Genomic DNA, 21,941 nt, shown 5'->3' with positions numbered 1-21,941 from the left:
GGGGGGCCTAGAGAAGACGGGATGCCAAAATAGAGTCTTGGGAACAGAAGCATTGGGTCACGAAGGCCTGAACAACTGCCGAAATCAAGGACAAATATTATGGTGCATAAACTTTTGAGACAGAATTAAGGGAAACAAAACAATTGCAAATGACCCAAGACCTGCCAATCATCCCCTTTGTGTCTCTCGATTGGTCAGTGCCGTGCAAAAGCTCCGGATTAACAGATTTATTTTAACATTGATTGGCATGAGTAAAGAATCCATCTTTGCCCAGTGATTGGCTGGCATGTCCAGGCTCTGGCCAATCCTGAAGGGGGCGGGCTGGTTAAGTGTCAGGTTTCCCTGAGCCGCCATCGGTGGATGTACTGGTCAGCCGAGTAACTGGTTCCTTTTCTCCCTTCTGTCGGTCCCTAACACAGTATCCTGATGGAGCTTTCTTACCAGACTCTCAAATTCACACATCAGGCGCGGGAAGCGGTAAGGAAAGCATATACAAAAAAAGAATTGTACTACCAGGAGCTCCTCTCCCCTTGTTGCTGCGGGCCGATTCGAGTGTCTCCAGTTGCTATGGTGACAGAGTCCGCTGCACGAGTGGAGCAAGCGCAAAGTCTGGGGACTGGGCTTGAGGCAGGGGTGAGGGAAGGATGGGTCTGGGACGCAGGCGGGTTTGGGCTTGACAACGGGTTTGATGAAAGAGACGGCAGGGTTGGTTTGTGACTGAGGAAATGAGGTGTCGAGGGGGAGGTATTATTAGGCAGGCCGAGTCTTGATGGGTGAGCGGGTTTGGGGTGTGTTCAAAATGGGATTGTTCGAAGACAGGACAACACTGACCTGGGAGTTGGAATACTGGGTTCTGGTCCTGATTCACTACTACCAAGGCTGACAGACCTTAGGAATTTAATTCCTCTCTCAGGTTCCTGTTCCGCATTTGAAAGTAGCTAATTGGATTATAATCCTTTTCACAGGAAGATCACATGAATTTTACAATACATACTGTTTCCTGTTGTCTGTGTTATCCGCTAACTGGCTCAGCAATACTTTCCACAACAAAAAACGTGAATTGAAGATGTACTATATGCCAGGCACTGGGGAAATAAAAACAATGCTTTAGGGGGAAAAATGATTTAAAAAAAATTAAATTAAAAAATACTGGTATCTAAGCTCCACCTCCAGAGATTCTGATTTACTGGTCTTGGTGTATCCTGTGCACTGATATTTTAGAAAATCTCAATAGGTGATTACAATGTGTAGCCAAGGTTATGAACCACCACTTTAGTGTCTCCCACCTTTAAAAAAAACTAATAACGCACAAAAAAGGTAACCCTTTGGCCTCACATCCCCTCTACCTAGCAACCTCTCTCCAACTTCTCCAATTTCTCTCCAACTTCTGGAAAGGATTGGCTACACTTGCTGTTGCTACTTCCTCACCTCTGTCCATTCCAACCTGAGCCTGAACTACCTGCATCAGAACATTTTGGACTGGCTTTTAATAAAGCAGATTCCTGGACCTCACTGAGAATTACTGAATCAGAAACTCTCTGGGATGGGGGTCTTGAAACTTGCATTGTAAATGCACACTCCAGGTTTGAAAACCACTGTCCTAGGTGGTCTTATACATTTTCATGACTTCCAATGCCATCTGTATGCCAACAACTCCCCCAAACTGACTCTAGACTGGACTTCTTTGCTGAGCCCCAAACCCATGTGATATCCTAGAATATGGAACACGGAGAGGACAATGAATCAATTGATTGTTTGACAAATCCAGTGGGGAATCTCAAGAATCTGCATGTTAACTTGTTCAACTCCTAACATTTAACCTTCTTTTCTAAAACCTGTTATCTTTCCCAGTCTTCCTCCCTCTGGGAATGTGAAACCACCATCCACCCAATTGCTCCAATCAGAATTCTGGGAATCATCCTAAGCTCCTTCTTCCTGCTAATTCCTCCCCCCGCGCCCCCCCCCACCCCGTCCTCTACATAAGGAAGGCATCAGCAAATCTTACTGATTCTATTTCTATAATGGGTCTTTAATAATAGCCTTTATCCGGGTCCAAGCCACTATCATCTCTCACTTGAACCATTTCGATAGCCTCTTAACTATTCCCCCTGTTGGTTTTGCCTCCTTCTAGTCCATTCTTCATCTAACGGTCAGAGTGATCTTAAAATTGTGTCACTCCCTGGCTGGGATCCTTTTAATGGCTTTCAATTACACTTGGGATAAAACCCCCAACCTTGACATGATCTATAGAGCAGGCAGTGATGTGGCCCAACTTCTACATCCAGCCTCTTTCTCACCACTTTCCATATTGCCTCGCACTGCTCCAGGCACATTCTCTCAGATCTGACATGTTTCTGAACTCCATATAGTTTGTACCACACAGGTTACCATTTAATTGTGATTAATTTATGTGATTACCTATTTCCTGCATGTGACATAGCCTCTCAAACAGAATTCATGTGACTTGGAAACAGAGACCCAGTCTTATTTTTTTGTTCTATTCCCTAGATGGGACTAAGAGCCATATTTAGGTATGCTCATTGATGTCTTGAACTCTTGGGGTCTGAGTGCAAGGAACTGTGTCTGTGGAGGGAATAAGGTTGAGGTGGGGGAGGTGATCAGTGAGTTGGATATAAAGAGGATTGCATGTCCACAAGGAATTTTGATCATCTATGTTGTCTACTGTATTAGGATTTCAAGAATACTTCCTTTTTATTTGGTTAATTTTTATTGTAGTTTCAAATTTTAAATATATATATGTAATATATATATTACATATATATATGTATTGGATTTCTGTTTTAAACAAAGTAATGCCAGCACTCAGCTTAAAAACATTTAATAGTTCTACAAAACTTAAGAAAAAAAAGTTTCCTGCTTCCCTTCACACTGCCTTCAAATATTGCTCCCCAGAAGCAACTGCTTTTGCCCTTCTTAGCAGCTTCTTCAAAATGACAAGTTAGAACTTCTGAATTCTGATTTTTCATTCTCAGATGTAAATTCTATTTACTTTGATGGAAAATGAGCATTTGGCTTTTTTTAACCTACCTCACTCCTTCCCCATCCTCTATCACTAGCCCATACTTCCCTTCCTCCATTTTCCCAAGATCATTTTATCACAATTTTTGGTTAAATACATATTCAGTACAGTTACGTATATTAATCTGACCACGAAAATGTTATTCACAGCTGATATGGTACACTGTGGTTATATTTTATTTTTTATTTAACTTTGGGCAGGACTCAATCATAGCTTAAGTATGCCTTACCCTTTGGCTTAATTTTCTGTATATTTGATAACTACTTTCTTCCTAAATTTTCTGATGGAATTGTAAAACTCCTCTCCATATGGTGAAGCTCACCAGGAAATCTTGCAGTTTCTTTTTTTTTCTTAGTGACATCCTTTCTGGACCTCTTGCATCTCCTGCTTTGTAGACTGGTTGCTCTCTGGGCTTGCTATGCAGCATTCTTCCTGGGAAATCCCTTCCCCTCTTCCCTGTGTCAGAAACCCTGTTTCTTGGACCCCATGTCTTCTTCCTTCTTGTCCTATATCCCTGTTTTAGTGAAACATACTGACCAATGACTGCCTGAGAAAAGGTACATGGGAGGCAAAGTTTTTGAAGTAAGGTACTATGTATGAAACTGTTCTTCTCTCACCTTGTTGATGGTTTGGCTGAGATTAATATTCTAGGCTGGAATTGATTTCATCTCATTTGAGAAGGCATTTCTCCATTATCTTTTAGCTTCCAATGTGACTGCAACAAGTCTGGTGCTGTTCTTTCTCTGAAAGCTTTTAGAATCTTCTCCTTACCGTCCCTGGTTTCTGAATTTTCATGAAGATATCGCTTGTTGAGAATCCTTTTTCATTCACAGCGCTGGTATGCAGTTATGGGCCATTTAGATCAGGGAATTCATGCCCTCAATTCTGGAAAATATTCTTGCATTATTTCTTTAGATAATTTTTTCCCTTTCTTTTTTTTTTCCTCTCTTGCTCTTCCTTCCTTCCTTTCTTTTTCTTTCTTTCTCTCCCTCCCTCCCTCCTTCCTTCCTTCCTTTTGTATTTTTAATGTTTTTCTTTTCCCTGGAAGTCCTATTCATTGGATATTTGACTTCCAAATGGAACCTCTAATCATGCTGTTTTCTATTTTACATCGCTTACTTTTCTTGCTTTTCTTATCAAGAGACCTCTTCAACTTTTTATCCCATTTTGTTGAGTTTTAAATTTCTGCTATCATATTTTTATTTCCAGGTACTTTCTTATTGTCTCAATGTTCCTTTTTCACGGCATCTTGTTCTTACAAGATGCCATGGCTCCTTTTATCTCCCTGAGGTTTCCTCTCTCTCTCTCTCTCTCTCTCTCTCCCTCCCTCCCTCTTTGTCTTTTGCTCCTAGCATTATGTCTGTTTCCCCTCAGGTTTTTCTTTGCGTTTTTCCCTGGTGCTCTGTCTTTCATGTAGGAGGTTTTCCTCAGAAGTCTAGTGAACCTTGCCTGAGGTGAGACACCTAAAAGCTAATTAGAATCTGTGTGTTTTAGAAGAGGCTCCTCAAATAAAGATGGGTTTCTCTGCAGAATGATCACGAAGCCAGGGGCCTTTTCACTGGGACATCCCCAAATGCCAGTCAGTGTCTGTAGGTCTTTGCTCTGAGCCCTTCAATTTCTCCAAGGAGAAGTCCTTCTCACCCTTCTACAGGGAATGAGGGCAAAACAAGCATGCTTGCCACCACTGTTGGAGTTGAACAGGGAAAGACAATTGAGTGGGGGGGGGGCTTCTCCTCACTGTTCAGTGTATAAATTATACTTAATTACTCCTTCCTTTAAAAAAAATTCCTTTACCATCACTTTAATGTGATTTTGGGAGAGAGCAGAGATAAACAATCTCTAGAACAGTTTTTGTTTTACAGATATTTATTGAATGCCTACTGGGTACAAAGACTCGTACTAGTTGCTTTTGCAGGGGGTGGTTTCAGAGAGGTGAATGTAAAAAAAAACAAAAAGGATTAATATATGATTCATACCTAAAAGATAACTTTATTTTGTTATTGTTGGTTTCAAGTTAGGCATTTGTCATACATGTTTATATATTAAAAGTTACTTTTAAATATGGTTATTTCTTTGCATATGATAGGGGTTGGTGGCTGAGCATAAGAATGGGAGTTAGATACTTTTGAATTCATACCCCGGTTTTTACTTAACACTGAGGTAAATATGCATTTATTCATCAACTTATACAATGAACACTTACTTAGTGACTACTATGTATAAAACATGGTGTTTTGAGATACCCATGATGTTTTGTGCATTGACACGGTTGATTATCCGTAGGAAATGCCTCTTCTCTTGGTCTTCATGATGCTACAGTCTCCTAGAGTTCTGTTTTCCTTCTTGGCCTCCTTAATGTGCTTATGTTTCTCTGCCCCTTACATTTTTGTTCTTTAGGATCTGAACTTGCCTTTCCTGGTCAGCCTGCTTCCCAAACTTGACAAAGTGCCCCTCCTTGATGCAATGAGTAGACTTCACCATGCCACCTTTATCCCAGGAAATTATAATTGAATTTTTCCTTGTTGATTGCCTCCCCTGACCCCAGTAGACTATAAACTCCTTGAGGGCAAGGACTCTGGCAAGTTTCTTTCCTGACTGGTAAACTGATCATGCTTCTGCAGGGCTTCTGAGTCTTTAATGTGCACACTAAACACCTGGGGTGCTTTGAAAATTCAGATTGTGATCCAGTAGTTCTGGATGGGGCGTGAATCACGAACTCCCTTGTGGTACTGATGCTGTAGTGATCTGTGGGTAGCAAAATCTGTGAGTGGAGAATTTTCTCCTATTCCATTTTAAATTTAGTGTTTAATTAAAATAAGACTATATGCAATTTGTAAACCTCCGCCATTTTCTTTTTTTCAACTTGAAGGTAAGATTCTGGGGGCAAGGAAGCTCTGAAGAGCAATTGCTTCAGTGTTTTTAGTTTGACCATACAATTAAAACCAAACAAACAGTAATTGGTCTCAGTGCAGAAGAATGGTTTTTAGAAAGCCATAATTGATCCACACATTCATGTGTACACACAAAATAATCTGAAAAATAGTTACTTTTATTTATTCTCATGTGTCATTACATGTACTTTTCAAAAGTTGTGACTTTGCTTGTGTGAAATTTTTATATTAAAAATATCTGGTATAAGTGTTAGCTAATTAATGAGGTGTCAGATTAGGTTTTTAAATGAGCGTTGTTAAATGCCTTAGCTTTTATTAATTGCTTGGGCCCCTAAAAAAAAAAACTAGAGTAATTGAAAATTTAATTACATCAATGTTTTTCTCCAGAGAACTAAGGCTTATTAAGCTTTAAATGTTCAAACATTTAAGCATCTAATGAAATACCAATAGCTATAAACAATGTGCAGTTCTAAATACTAATTAAACAAACTCTACCTCACCATAAAGCTAAGCTGAATTTTAAGTAACTCATGTTTTAAGTTCTCAGTTCTGCTCTTACATAAGGAAGGTTAACCACTTCACTACCGAGCACTGCCGTAGCCTTGTGGGCATCTTTAAAAGTGCTGTGGCTGCTGTTGAACCCCATTCTTCCTGTACCTGGACCAAGAAAGGGAGGCTGATCAGACAACCTGGAACATTTTGCTAGTGTCACATTGCTACTCTTGGAGATTTGTTCTTTTTTCTATTTTTCTTTTTAACCACTAACTGAGAATATGAGAATATACAGATATGACTTTGTATATTTGATGTTTTGGGTTAAAAACATCCTTTCTTTCTTTTGTAAAAATAACGTTAATTTTATTAGGTTTTATTTTTAAGTATAAAAAATATATATCTCTCCACCCAGGTCAATCTTGTAAACATTAAAAAAAATGATAAAGCTTTCTGCTCTCAAATGTGGTAGAGTAAATGGTACCAGACTAGCCTTCCTGCTATATGTAACTAGGAAACTGGACTAAATATATGAATAATCTGTTTTCAGACGTTGGGCAATGTGATCATGAGACAAGATCTTCTGCCTGGAAGCAGTAACTGGGTTCTAGCACACAAGGGAGTATCTAAGCAGAGCACAGCAGTTTTGCAGAGATGAGACCGGGAGTTGAGTTTGGGAAGACTTACCTGGTTAGAATTGGGAGGGAAGAGGACCAGAGAGGAGAGAGCTAGGCAAACAAATTGCTCCATACATCTGAGTTTTTGGCTGAATACTAAGCTGTGCATACACAGAGTGGAAATGTATGAAGCTGGGGAAAAACCAATTATCAGGGAACTATAAGCTGAACAACTATTGGTGCTCACATAACATTGAGAGACATTTGAAGTCCAGCCAACCTGAGTGGAGACTTCTTGTGGAACAGCAGAGCATTTAGTAGAGATTCCAGGAAGGCAATGCATTAAGAGTAACCTAAACTAGGCTTAGAATAAAAGTGACTTTGGATAACCTCCTTCCTAACAAAGCTTGATAGAATCAGACTTACCTGCAAATAACTAAACTATCTGCCCCCTCAAAACCCTCAAAATACTTAAAAGAAGGCAATATAATCTAGGTATTCACAAGACTGGCATCCAAGGAAATAACTACTAGCGGTCATAAAAACCAGGAAAATGTGCCAAAACCAGGACAAAAATCAGTCAACAGAAGATCCAGTAATACAACAAAAGACAGAATTAGCAGACAGGGTCTCTAAAAATAGCTATTATAAATATGTTTAAACATTTAAGGAAAACATGATTATAAAAAGGAGAAAAACAGAAGATATAAGAAGAATAAAATGGAACTTACAGACTTGAAAAATATGCAGAATTGTTTCTGGGTCCTCAAGTCTGTTCCATGGGCCTTTTTGTCTATTTCTTGTGCTAATATCACACTGTCTTAATAAATATAGTTGTGTCCATTCTTGATATCCATTAGAGCAAAGACTTCTACTTGTTCTTTTTTTGTCAAATGGTCACACTATTATTTGTTCTTGTAGTTCCTTTAGGTGTAAGATTAGATTGTTTATTTGAGATTTTTCTTGTTTCTTGAGGTAGGATTGTATTGCTATAAACTTCCCTCTTAGAACTGCTTTTGCTGCATCCCATAGGTTATGGATCGTAATGTTTTCGTTGTCATTTGTCTCTAGGTATTTTTTGATTTCCTCGTTGATTTCTTCAGTGATCTCTTGGTTATTTATTTACTTATTGTTTAGCCTCCATGTGTTTGTGTTTTTTACATTTTTCCGACCACAACGCTATGAGATTAGAAATCAATTACAGGGAAAAACCCTATAATTGATTTCTAATCTCATAGCGTTGTGGTCGGAAAAGATGCTTAATATGATTTCAATTTTCTCAAATTTACTGAGGCTTGATTTGTGACCCAAGATGTGATCTATCCTGGAGAATGTCCGTATGCACTTGAGAAGAAAGTGTAATCTGCTGTTTTCAGATGGAATGTCCTATAAATATCAATTAAATCTATCTGGTCTGTTGTGTCATTTAAAGCTTGTGTTTCCTTATTAATTTTCTGTCTGGATGATCTGTCCATTGGTGTATGTGAGGTGTTAAAGTCCCCCACTATTAATGTGTTACTGTCGATTTCCTTTTTTATAGCTGTTAGCATTTGCCTTATGTGTTGAGGTGCTCCTATGTTGGGTGCATATATATTTATAATTGTTATATCTTCTTCTTGGATTGGTCCCTTGATCATTATGTAGTGTCCTTCCTTGTCTCTTGAAACATTCTTTATTTTAAAGTCTATTTTATCTGATATGAGTATTGCTACTCCAGCTTTATTTGATTTCCATTTGCATGGAGTATCTTTTTCCATCCCCTCACTTCCAGTCTGTATGTGTCCCTAGGTCTGAAATGGGTCTCTTGTAGACAGCGTATATATGGGTCTTGTTTCTGTATCCATTCAGTGAGCCTGTGTCTTTTGGTTGGAGCATTTAATCCAATCACGTTTAAGGTAATTATCAATATGTATGTTCCTATTACCATTTTCTTAATTGTTTTGGGTTTGTTTTTGTGGGTCCTTTTCTTCTTTTGTGTTTCCCACTTAGAGAAGTTCCTTTAGCATTTGTTGTAGAGCTGGTTCGGTGGTGCTGAATTCTATTAGCTTTTGCTTGTCTGTAAAGCTTTTGATTTCTCCGTCGAATCTGAATGAGATCCTTGCCAGGTAGAGTAATCTTGGTTGTAGGTTCTTCCCTTTCATCACTTTAAATATATCGTGCCACTCCCTTCTGGCTTGTAGAGTTTCTGCTGAGAAATCAGCTCTTAACCTTATGGGAGCTCCCTTGTATGTTATTTGTCATTTTTCCCTTGTTGCTTTTAATAATTTTTCTTTGTCTTTAGTTTCTGTCAATTTGATTAGTATGTGTCTTGGCACGTTTCTCCTTGGGTTTATCCTGCCAGAGACTCTCTGTGCTTCCTGGACTTGGGTGGCTGTTTCCTTTTCCATGTTAGGGAAGTATTCGCCTATAATCTCTTCAAATATTTTCTCCAGTCCTGTCTCTCTCTCTTCTCCATCTGGGACCCCTATAATGTGAATGTTGGTGCATTTAATGTTGTCCCAGAGGTCTCTTAGGCTGTCTTCTCATTTGTTTTCATTCTTTTTTCTTTATTCTGTTCCACAGCAGTGAATTCCACCATTCTGTCTTTCAGGTCACTTATCCGTTCTTCTGCCTCAGTTATTCTGCTATTGATTCCTTCTAGTGTATTTTTCATTTTAGTTATTGTATTGTTCATCTCTGTTTGTTTGTTCTTTAATTCTTCTAGGTGTTTGTTCTTTAATTCTTCTAGGTCTTTGTTAAACATTGCTTGCATCTTCTGTCTTTGCCTCCATTCTTTTTCCGAGGTCCTGGATCATCTTCACTATCATTATTCGGAATTCTTTTTCTGGAAGGTTGCCTATCTCTACTTCACTTAGTTGTTTTTCTGGGCTTTTATCTTGTTCCTTCATCTGGTACATAGTCCTCTGCCTTTTCATTTTGTCTGTCTTTCTGTGAATGTGGTTTTTGTTCCACAGGCTGCAGGACTGTAGTTCTTCTTGCTTCTGCTGTCTGCCCTCTGGTGGATGAGGCTATCTAAGAGGCTTGTGCAAGCTTCCTGGTGGGAGGGACTGGTGGTGGGTAGAGCTGGGTGTTGCTCTGGTGGGCAGAGCTCATTAAAACTTTAATCTGCTTGTTTGCTGGTGGGTGGGGCTGAATTCCCTCCCTGTTGGTTGTTTGGCCTGAAGCAACCCAGCACTGGAGCCTAGAGGCTCTTTGGTGGGGCTAATGGTGGACTCCGGGAGGCCTCACTCCGGGAGGGCTCACGCCAAGGAGTCCTTCCCAGAACTTCTGCTGCCAGTGTCCTTGTCCCCACGGTGAGCCACAACCACCCCCCGCCTCTGCAGGAGACCCTTCAACACTAGCAGGTAGGTCTGGTTCAGTCTCCTGTGAGGTCACTGCTCCTTCCCCCTGGGTCCTGATGCACACACTACTTTGTGTGTGACCTCCAAGAGTGGAGTCTCTGTTGCCCCTAGTCCTGTCAAAGTCCTGCAATCAAATCCTGCTAGCCTTCAAAGACTGATTCTCTGGGAATTCCTCCTTCCGTTGCCAGACCCACAGGTTGGGAAGCCTGACGTGGGGCTCAGAACCATCACTCCAGTGGGTGGACTTCTGTGGTATAATTGTTCTCCAGTTTGTGAGTCACCCACCCAGCGGTTATGGGATTTGATTTTGTTGTGATTGCACCCCTCCTACCATCTCATTGCGGCTTCTCCTTTGTCTTTGGGTGTGGGGTGTCTTTCTTGGTGAGTTCCAGTGTCTTCCTGTCGATGATTGTTCAGCAGCTAGTTGTGATTCTGGTGCTTTCGCAAGAGGGACTGAGTGCACGTCCTTCTACTCCGCCATCTTGAACCAATCCTTGGCCACACTATTATTGACAACATGTATTTACATATTTTAGAATCAACTTGTGAAATTCCACAAAGGTTGCCGGATTTTGATTGAGATGGCATTGAATCTGAAGATAAATTTGAGAAGAATTGACAATTTAATTTTAATTTATTATTTTTTTAAATTATTTTTTTGGCTGTGTCAGGTCTTAGTTGTGGCACGCGGACTCTTCGTTGTGGCGTGTGGGCTCCGGAGTGCATGGGCTCTGTAGTTGCAGCGCACAGGCTTCTCTAGTTGTGGCGCACAGGCTTAGTAGTTGTGGTGTGTGGGCTTAGTTGCCCTGCAGCATGTGGGAACTTAGTTCCCCAACCAGGGATCGAACCCACGTCCCCTGCATTGGAAGATGGATTCTTAACCACTGGACCACTAGGGAAGTCCCAAGAATTGACAATTTAAAAATAATGAGAATTATAAAGAATTCTACAATCGAAGAGTATAGTATCTCTTTTTATTCTGGGTTCCTTAATTTTTTTCAGTAGCAATTTAGAGTTTTCTTCATAGAGGTTTTGCCTGTTTTTGTTAGAAATAATTTTAGTTTCTTGATACTATTCTAAATGGTTTTTATGTCATTGTAAATGGTTTCTTGGTTTTTTAAATTTATTTTATATGTATGACTGATATGTAGAAATACAGTTGATTTTGTATATTGATCTTATTTTAGTGACATTGTTAAATTCATTTATTAATTCTAATAACTATCTGTGAATTATTTTGATTTCTTTACATACACAGTCAAATTATCCATGAATAAAAGACAGAGCTAAATCTTTTTTTAAAATTCTTATGCCATTTATTTATTTTTCTTGCCTAATCTTACTGATTAGGACCTCCAATATAATATAATGTTGAACAGAAGTGGAGTTAAGAGGCATTATTGTCTTTTCCCCAAGCTCAAAGGGAAAGCTTTTAACATTTCACCCTTTAGTATGATGTATACTATAGGTTTTATTGGTAGATATCTTTTTGTCAAGATAATGCAGCTTTCTTCTATTCCTAGTTTACCCACAGTTGTTTGGGTTTTTTTTAATCAAGGAAAGTGGGTTGATTTTTATCGAACACTTTTCTACATTTGTTGAAGTGATCATATGATTTCACTTTATTTTGTAATGTGGTGCATTAACTATACTGCTTGATTCTCTAATATTAAAACAACCTTACCTCATTCCTGGGATACACTGAAGTTTTATATTATATAATGTTGATTCAATTTGCTAATATTTTGCTTAGGATTTTTCCATCTATTTTTTTTTTAAACATCTTTATTGGAGTATAATTGCGTTACAATGGTGTGTTAGTTTCTGCTTTATAACAAATTGAATCAGTTATACATATACATATGTCCCCATATCTCTTCCCTCTTGCATCTCCCTCCCTCCCACCCTCCCTATCCCACCCCTCTAGGTGGTCACAAAGCACAGAGCTGATCTCCCTGTGCTATGCAGCTGCTTCCCACTAGCTATCTATTTTACGTTTGGTAGTGTATATATGTCCATGCCACTCTCTCACTTTGTCCCAGCTTACCCTTCCCCCTCCCTGTATCCTCAAGTCCATTCTCTAGTAGGTCTGTGTCTTTATTCCTGTCTTGCCCCTAGGTTCTTCATGACCATTTCTTTTTTTTTTTTTTTGATTCCATATATATGTGTTAGCATATGGTATTTGTTTTTCTCTTTCTGACTTACTTCACTCTGTAGGACAGACTCTAGGTCCATCCACCTCACTACAAATAACTCAATTCGTTTCTTTTTATGGCTGAGTAATATTCCATTGTATATATGTGCCACATCTTCTTTATCCATTCATCCGATGATGGACATTTAGGTTGCTTCCATGTCCTGGCTATTGTAAATAGAGCTGCAATGAACATTTTGGTACATGACTCTTTTTGAATTATGGTTTTCTCAGGGTATATGCCCAGTAGTGGGATTGCTGGGTCGTATGGTAGTTCTATTTTTAGTTTTTAAAGGAACCTCCATACTGTTCTCCATAGTGGCTGTATCAGTTTACATTCCCACCAACAGTGCAAGAGGGTTCCCTTTTCTCCACACCCTCTCCAGCATTTATTGTTTGTAAATTTTTTGATGATGGCCATTCTGACTGGTGTGAGATGATATCTCATTGTAGTTTTGATTTGCATTTCTCTAATGATTAATGATGTTGAGCATTCTTTCATGTGTTTGTTGGCAATCTGTATATCTTCTTTGGAGAAATGTCTATTTAGCTTTTCTGCCCATTTTTGGATTGGGTTGTTTGTTTTTTTGTTATTGAGCTGCATGAGCTGCTTGTAAATCTTGGAGATTAATCCTTTGTCAGTTGCTTCATTTGCAAATATTTTCTCCCATTCTGAGGGTTGTCTTTTGGTCTTGTTTATGGTTTCCTTTGCTGTGCAAAAGGTTTTAAGTTTCATTAGGTCCCATTTGTTTATTTTTGTTTTTATTTCCATTTCTGTAGGAGGTGGGTCAAAAAGGATCTTGCTGTGATTTATGTCATACAGTGTTCTGCCTATGTTTTCCTCTAAGAGGTTGATAGTGTCTGGCCTTACATTTAGGTCTTTAATCCATTTTGAGTTTATTTTTGTGTATGGTGTTAGGGAGTGCTCTAATTTCATTCTTTTCCATGTAGCTGTCCAGTTTTCCCAGCACCACTTATTGAAGAGGCTGTCTTTTCTCCACTGTATATGCTTGCCTCCTTTATCAAAGATAAGGTGACCATATGTGCATGGGTTTATCTCTGGGCTTTCTATCCTGTTCCATTGATCTATATTTCTGTTTTTGTGCCAGTGCCATACTGTCTTGATTACTGTAGCTTTGTAGTATAGTCTGAAGTCAGGGAGCCTGATTCCTCCAGCTCCATTTTTCTTTCTCAAGATTGCTTTGGCTATTCGGGGTCTTTTGTGTTTCCATACCAATTGTGAAATATTTTGTTCTAGTTCTGTGAAAAATGCTAGTGGTAGTTTGATAGGGATTGCATTGAATCTGTAGATTGCTTTGGGTATTATAGTCATTTTCACAATGTTGATTCTTCCAATCCAAGAACATGGTATATCTCTCCATCTAGTTGTATCATCTTTAATTTCTTTCATCAGTGTCTTATAATTTTCTGCATACAGGTCTTTTGTCTCCTTAGGTAGGTTTATGCCTAGGTATTTTACTCTTTTTGTTGCAGTGGTAAATGGGAGTGTTTTCTTAATTTCACTTTCAGATTTTTCATCATTAGTGTATAGGAATGCAGGAGATTTCTGTGCATTAATTTTGTATCCTGCTACTTTACCAAATTCATTGATTAGTTCTAGTAGTTTTCTGGTAGCATCTCTCGGATTCTCTATCTGTAGTATCATGTCACCTGCAAACAGTGACAGCTTTACTCCTTCTTTTCTGATTTGGATTCGTTTTATTTCTTTTTCTTCTGTGATTGCTGTGGCTAAAAGTTCCAAAACTATGCTGAATAATAGTGGTGAGAGTGGGCAACCTTGTTTTGTTCCTGATCTTAGTGGAAATGGTTTCAGTTTTTCACCATTGAGAACGATGTTGGCTGTGGGTTTGTCATATATGGCCTTTATTATGTTGAGGTAAGTTCCCTCTATGCCTACTTTCTGGAGGGTTTTTATCATAAATGGCTGTTGAATTTTGTCAAAAGCTTTTTCTGCATCTATTGAGATGATCATATGGTTTTTCTCCTTCACTTTGTTAATATGGTGTATCACATTGATTGATTTGCGTATATTGAAGAATCCTTGCATTCCTGGGATAAACCCCACTTGATCATGGTGTATGATCCTTTTAATGTGCTGTTGGATTCTATTTGCTAGTATTTTGTTGAGGATTTTTGCATCTATGTTCATCAGTGATATTGGCCTGTAGTTTTCTTTCTTTGTGACATCTTTGTCTGGTTTTGGTATCAGAGTGATGGTGGCCTTGTAGAATGAGTTTGGGATTGTTCCTCCCTCTGCTATATTTTGGAAGAGTTTGAGAAGGATAGGTGTTAGCTCTTCTCTAAATGTTTGATAGAATTCGCCTGTGAAGCCATCTGGTCCTGGGCTTTTGTTTGTTGGAAGATTTTTAATCACAGTTTCAATTTTGGTGCTTGTGATTGGTCTGTTTATATTTTCTATTTCTTCCTGGTTCAGTCTCGGAAGGTTGTGCGTTTCTAAGAATTTGTCCATTTCTTCCAGGTTGTCCATTTTGTTGGCATATAGTTGCTTGTAGTAATCTCTCATGATCCTTTGTATTTCTACAGTGTCAGTTGTTACTTTTCCTTTTTCATTCTAATTCTATTGATTTGAGTCTTCTCCCTTTTATTCTTGATGAGTTTGGCTAATGGTTTATCAATTTTGTTTATCTTCTCAAAGAACCAGCTTTTAGTTTTGTTGATCTTTGTTATCATTTTCTTCATTTCTTTTTCATTTATTTCTGATCTGATCTTTCTGCTAACTTTGGGGTTTTTTTGTTCTTCTTTCTCTAATTAGTTTAGGTGTAAGGTTAGGTTGTTTATTTGAGATGTTTCTTTTTTCTTAAGGTAGGATTGTATTGCTATAAACTTCCCTCTTAGAACTGCTTTTGCTGCATCCCATCGGTTTTGGGTCGTTGTGTTTTCATTGTCATTTGTTTCTAGGTATTTTTTGTTTTCCTCTTTTATTTCTTCAGTGATCTCTTGGTTATTAAGTAGTGTATTGCTTAGCCTCCATGTGTTCGTACTTTTTACAGATTTTTTCCTCTAATTGATATCTAGTCTCATAACGTTGTAGTCGGAAAAGATACTTGATATGATTTCAATTTTCTTAAATTTACCAAGCCTTGATTTGTGACCCAAGATATGATCTATCCTGGAGAATGTTCCATGAGCACCTGAGAAGAATGTGTATTCTGTTGTTTTTGGACGGAATGTCCTATAAATATCAATTAAGTCCATCTTGTTTAATGTATCATTTAAAGCTTGTGTTTCCTTATATATTTGCATTTTGGATGATCTGTCCATTGGTGAAAGTGGGGTGTTAAAGTCCTCTACTATGATTGTGTTACTGTCGATTTCCCCTTTTATGGCTGTTAGTAGTTGCCTTATGTATTGAGGTGCTCCTATGTTGGGTGCATAAATATTTACAATTGTTGTATCTACTTCTTGGATTGATCCCTTGATCATTATGTAGTGTCCTTCTTTGTCTCTTGTAATAGTCTTTATTTTAAAGTCTATTTTATCTGATATGGGAATTGCCACTCCAGCTTTCTTTTGATTTCCATTTGCATGGAATATCTTTTTCCATCTGGTCACTTTTAGTCTGTATGTGTTCCTAGGTCTGAAGTGGGTCTCTTTTAGACAGCATATATATGGGTCTTGTTTTTGTATCCATTCAGCCAGTCTATGTCTTTTGGTTGGAGCATTTAATCCATTTACATTTAAGGTAATTATTGGTATGTATGTTCCTAATACCATTTTCTTAAATGTTTTGGGTTTGTTATTGTAGGTCTTTTCCTTCTCTTGTGTTTCCTGCCTAGAGAAGCTCCTTTAGCATTTGTTGTAAAGCTGGTTTGGTGGTGCTGAATTCTCTCAGCTTTTGCTTGTCTGTAAAGGTTTTAATTTTTCTGTCAAATCTGAATGAGATCCTTACTGGGTAGAGTAATCTTGGCTGTATGTTTTTCCCTTTCATCACTTTACATATGTCCTGCCACTCCCTTCTGGCTTGCAGAGTTTCTGCTGAAAGATCAGCTCTTAACCTTATGGGGTTCCCTTGTGTGTTATTTGTTGTTTTTCCCTTGCTGCTTTGAATAGTTTTTCTTTGTATTTAATTTTTGATATTTTGATTAATATGTGTCTTGGTGTGCTTCTCCTTGGATTTATCCTGTATGGGAATCTCTGTGCTTCCTGGATTGATTAACTATTTCCTTTCCCATTTTAGGGAAATTTTCAACTATAATCTCTTCAAATATTTTGTCAGTCCCTTTCTTTTTCTCTTCTTCTTCTGGGACACCTATAATTCGAATATTGGTGAGTTTAATGTTGTCCCAGAGGTCTCTGAGACTGTCCTCAATTCTTTTCATTCTTTTTTCTTTATTCTGCTCTCTAGTAGTTATTTCCACTATTTTATCTTCCAGGTCACTTATCCATTCTTCTGCCTCAGTTATTCTATTTATCCCTTCTAGAGAATTTTTAATTTCATTTATTGTGTTGTTCATCACTGTTTGTTTGCTCTTTAGTTCTTCTAGGTCCTTGTTAAACGTTTCTTGTATTTTCTCCATTCTGTTTCCAAGATTTTGGACTATCTTTACTATCATTATTCTGAATTGTTTTTCAGGTAGACTGCCTATTTCCTCTTCATTTGTTAGGTCTGGTGGGTTTTTGCCTTGCTCCTTCATCTGCTGTGTGTTTCTCTGTCTTCTCATTTTGCTTAACTTACTGTGTTTGGGGTCTCCTTTTCGCAGGCTGCAGGTTCGTAATTCCTGTTGTTTTTGGTGTCTGTCCCCAGTGGCTAAGGTTGGTTCAGTGTGTTGTGTCAGCTTCCTGGTGGAGGGGACTAGTGCCTGTATTCTGGTGAATGAGGCTGGATCTTGTCTTTCTGGTGGGCAGGTCCATGTCTGGTGGTGTTTTTTGGGGTGTCTGTGGCTTTATTATGATTTTAGGCAGCCTCTCTGCTAATGGATGGGGTTGTGTTCCTGTCTTGCTAGTTGTTTGGCATAGGGTGTCCAGCACTGTAGCTTGCTGGTCGTTGAGTGGAGCTGGGTCTTGGCGTTGAGATGGAGATCTCTGGGAGATTTTTGCCATTTGATATTATGTGGAGCTGGGAGGTCTCTTGTGGACCAGTGTCCTGAACTTGGCTCTCCCACCTCAGAGGCACAGCCCTGACGCCTGGCTGGAGCACCAAGAGCTTGTCATCCACATGGCTCAGAATAAAAGGGAGAAAAAAGAAAGAAAGAAAGAAAGAAGAAGATAAAATAAAATAAAATGAAGTAAAATAAAATAAAGTTATTAAAATAAAAAATAAAAAACAATTATTAAGATTTTTTTAAAGTAATAAAAAAAAGAAAAAAAGAAAGAAGAGAGCAATGAAACCAAAAAACAAATCCACCAATGATAACAAGTGCTAAAAACTCTACTAAAAAAAAAAAAAAAAATGGACAGACAGAACCCTAGGACAAATGGTAAAAGGATAGCTATACAGACAAAATCACACACAGAAGCATACACATACACACTCACAAAAAGAGAAAAAAGGAAAAAAATTTGTATATCGTTGTTCCCAAGGTCCACCTCCTCAATTTGGGATGATTCGTTGTCTATTCAGGTATTCCGCAGACGCAAGGTACATCAAGTTGATTGTGGAGACTTAATCCACTGCTCCTGAGGCTGCTGGGAGAAATTTCCCTTTCTCTTCTTTGTTCGCACAGCTCCCGGGGTTCAGCTTTGGATTTGGACCCGCCTCTGCGTGTAGGTCGCCTGAGGGCATCTGTTCCTTGCTCCGACAGGACGGGGTTAAAGGAGCAGCTGATTCGGGGGCTCTGGCTCACTCAGGCTGGGGGGATGGAGGGGTACGGAATGCGGGGTGAGCCTGTGGCGGCAGAGGCCGGCGTGACGTTGCACCAGCCTGAGGCGCACCGTGTGTTCTCCCTGGGAAGTTGTCCCTGAATCACGGGACCCTGGCAGTGGTGGGCTGCACAGGCTCGCAGTAGGGGAGGTATGGATAGTGACCTGGGCTTGCACACAGGCTTCTTGGTGGCTGCAGCAGCAGCCTTAGCGTCTCATGCCCGTCTCTGGGGTCCGTGCTGATAGCCGTGGCTCACACCCGTCTCTGGAGCTCCTTTAAGCAGCGCTTTTAATCCCCTCTCCTCGCGCACCAGGAAACAAAGAGGCAAGAAAAAGTGTCTTGCCTCTTCGGCAGCTCCAGACTTTTTCACGGACTCCCTCCCAGCTAACTGTGGCGCACTAGCCCCCTTCAGGCTGTGTTCACGCCGCCAACCCCAGTCCTCTCCCTGGGATCTGACCGAAGCCCGAGCCTCAGCTCCTAGCCCCCGCTCGCCCCGGCGGGTGAGCAGACAAGCCTCTCGGGCTGGTGAGTGGTGGTCGGCACCGACCCTCTGTGCGGGAATCTCTGCGCTTTGCCCTCCGCACCCCTGTTGCTGCGCTCTCCTCCGTGGTGCCGAAGCTTCCCCCCTCCACCACCCACAGTCTCTGCCCGCAAAGGGGCTTCCTAGTATGTGGAAACCTTTCACACACTAGGAAGAAAAAGAAAAAGAAAAAACAGAGACAAAAGAATAGGGACGGGACCTTCACAGCTTCCTCCCACTGGTGGGAGGTCCCGTCCCTATTCTTTTGTCTCTGTTTTTTCTTTCTTCTTTTGCCCTACCCAGGTACGTGGGGAGTTTCTTGCCTTTTGGGAGGTCTGAGGTCTTCTGCCAGCGTTCAGTAGGTGTTCTGTAGGAGTTGTTCCACATGTAGATGTATTTCTGATGTATTTGTGGGGAGGAAGGTGATCTCCACGTCTTACTCTTCCGCCATCTTGAAGCTCCTCTCTCCATCTATGTTAATGAGTGAGACTGGCCTATTATTTTCCTCTTCTGAGTGTCTTTGTCAGGTTTTGGTATGAGGGATACATTGTCCTCATAAAAATTGAGAAATGTTCACTCTTTTTCCATTCAGTAGAAGAAATTATGAAGATTAGCATTGTTTTTGTCACTGAATGTTTGGTAGAATTTGCCTTGAAAGAATTCTGGGTATGGATTTCCCACAGAAAGTGTTTTGTTTTGTTTTTTGTTTGTTGGTTGGTTGGTTTTTAACAGATTCAAGTTCTTTTCAACAGGACTGTTGATACTTGTAAATTTCTTTTTGGTTTCAGTTTGGTATATTGTATTTTCTTGGAATTTATTTATCTCATCTAAATTTTCAAATTTATTGGCATAATTGTTCATAATACATCCTTTTTTAAAAAATAAATATGTACAGGATCTGTAACCGTCTTCCCTTTTTATTCTTGACATTGGTTATTTGTGCGTTCTCTCTCTTATTTTTCTTCCCCAGTCTTACCAAAGGTTTATCAATTTTGTTAGTCTTTTCAAAGAACCAACTTTTGTTGATCCTGTCTGTTGTACATTTGATTTCCATTTCTCTATGTTTACATTCTTAAAATTATTATTTCCTTTCTTATACTTTCCTTGGGTTTATTTTATTATTTTTTTTCTAATTTCTTAATATAGTTGCTTAACTTATTAATATTTACCTTTTTTTCTCTTTTAAGAGATGCATTGAAAGATTTAAATTTCCCTCCAATCACTACTTTGCCTGCTTCCACATGTTTTAATATGTAGCATTTTAATTTTTTCCTTTTCATTCAATTTCAAATATTTTCTAACATCTATTATGATTTTTTTCTGACCCGTAAGTATTTAGAAGTGTATTATTTGCATATGGGAAGTCTATTGATACCTTTTGGACATTGTTTTCTAGATTAACTGCATTGTGTTTACATAACAATATTCTACATAACAATCTACATGATTTCAGTCCTCTAACATTTGTCAAGAATTGTTTTATGGCTCAGTGTATGGTTAAGTTTCTTAATTGTGTTGTTCAAATCTTTTATTTCTTACAGATTTTTTTCTTCTTGTTCTATTAATTATTGAGGAAGGCATATAAATATCTCTCACTGTGATTGTATTTTTTTGCCTATTTCTCGTTCTGATTTTGTCAATTTTTGCTTTATTTATTTTGATGCCATGTTATTATGTACATAAAAATTTAGGATTGTTATCTTCAATTAATTTGTGTGTTTTATGTGAGATAGGGGTTAAGCTTTATTTTTTTCTTATTTGGTTATCCAGTTGCTCCAGTACCTTTAAAAATTTTTTTGAATTACAGTGGCAACTTTGTAAAAAATCACATTACCATATATTTGTGGGTCTATTTCTGAACTCTCTGTTCTGTTCCATTGATAGATTTATATATCTCTGTGCCAATATCAAACAATGTTAATTATTGTGGCTTAGTATTAAGCCTTGAAAACTGGTAGTGTAAATCCTCTGACTTAACTCTTTTTCAGTGCTCTCTTGGTTATTCTAAATTTCCACATAAATTTTACAATCAGATTTTCAATTTATACAAAAAAGTCTGCTGAGCTTTTCATGAGATTTCATTCAATCTATAGATCAATCTTCAGGAGAAATAACATCTTAACAAAATTCATTTTCCCAATTCATAAACATTGTATCTTCTTTAGTACCTCTTATCCCTATTTTGTCATTTTCAGCATAGAGGCTGTATTAGTTTGCTAGGGCTGCCATAACAAAATGTCACAGACTGGGTGGCTTGAACAACAAAAATTTATTTCCTCACAGTTCTGAAGGCTAGAAGTTCAAGATCAAGATGTTGGCAGGTTTGGTTTATCTGAGGCCTTTCTCCTTGTCTTGCAAATGGCCACCTTCTTGCTGTGGCCTCAATATGATCTTTCCTACATTGGAGAACATCCCTGGTGTCACTTTGTGTGTCCAAATTTCCTCTTCTTCTAAGGACACCAGTCAGATTGGATTAGGGACCACCCTAATGACCTCATTTTAACTTAATCACCCCCTAAAGGCTCTATCTCCAAATACAGTCACATTCTTAATTATTCAGGGTTAGGGCTTCAATGTATGAATTTGGGGAGGAGAGGACACAATTCAGCCCACAAAAGAAATCTGAAACATCTTTTGTTAGATTTGTTCCTATTTGATTTTTATATACTATTGTAAATGATATTGGTTGAAATAGTTTTTCTCAAGTCTGTGTCTGAGAGTTCCAGTATCTTGAGGCCCATGTGAATCTGTTTCAATTGTCTGTTATTCCTAATGTTTTTCATTTATGTTGTTCTTTTCTTAGACTGTATATGGCAGTGTAGTTGATGGTTTGGTTTTAGAAATAATTTGAGATGAAGGATGATGATATCTTCCTGTAGAGGTAATTTAGGCTTGTTTGTCTTGTGTCTGGGGAGAGGAGCTAGTAATCTAGGAATATCTCAGTCCAAATTCAGGGACTGAGATTTTTCTGGGCCATACAGAGCTTAGGCAGCCTAACTTATCC

The 21,941-nt window shown here is 38.8% G+C and overlaps 1 protein-coding gene across 2 annotated transcripts in view; it reads left to right on the top strand.

The window, feature by feature from the left end:
• The first annotated feature begins 405 nt into the window (after positions 1-405).
• KATNAL2 (katanin catalytic subunit A1 like 2) overlaps positions 406-21,941 on the top strand; it is a 103,845-nt gene continuing 82,309 nt past the window's right edge. For both annotated transcript variants that reach the window (XM_061169519.1, XM_061169520.1), the window contains exon 1: positions 406-477. In XM_061169519.1, coding sequence (XP_061025502.1) covers positions 427-477 — 51 coding nt within the window. In that variant the 5' untranslated portion in view covers positions 406-426. The remainder of the gene's footprint in view (positions 478-21,941) is intronic.

This window comes from Eubalaena glacialis, chromosome 15, assembly GCF_028564815.1.
Source record: "Eubalaena glacialis isolate mEubGla1 chromosome 15, mEubGla1.1.hap2.+ XY, whole genome shotgun sequence".
NCBI lineage: Eukaryota > Metazoa > Chordata > Mammalia > Artiodactyla > Balaenidae > Eubalaena > Eubalaena glacialis.
Note: the sequence above shows the minus strand (reverse complement) of the source record. Positions and strands in the feature narration are given on the sequence as shown.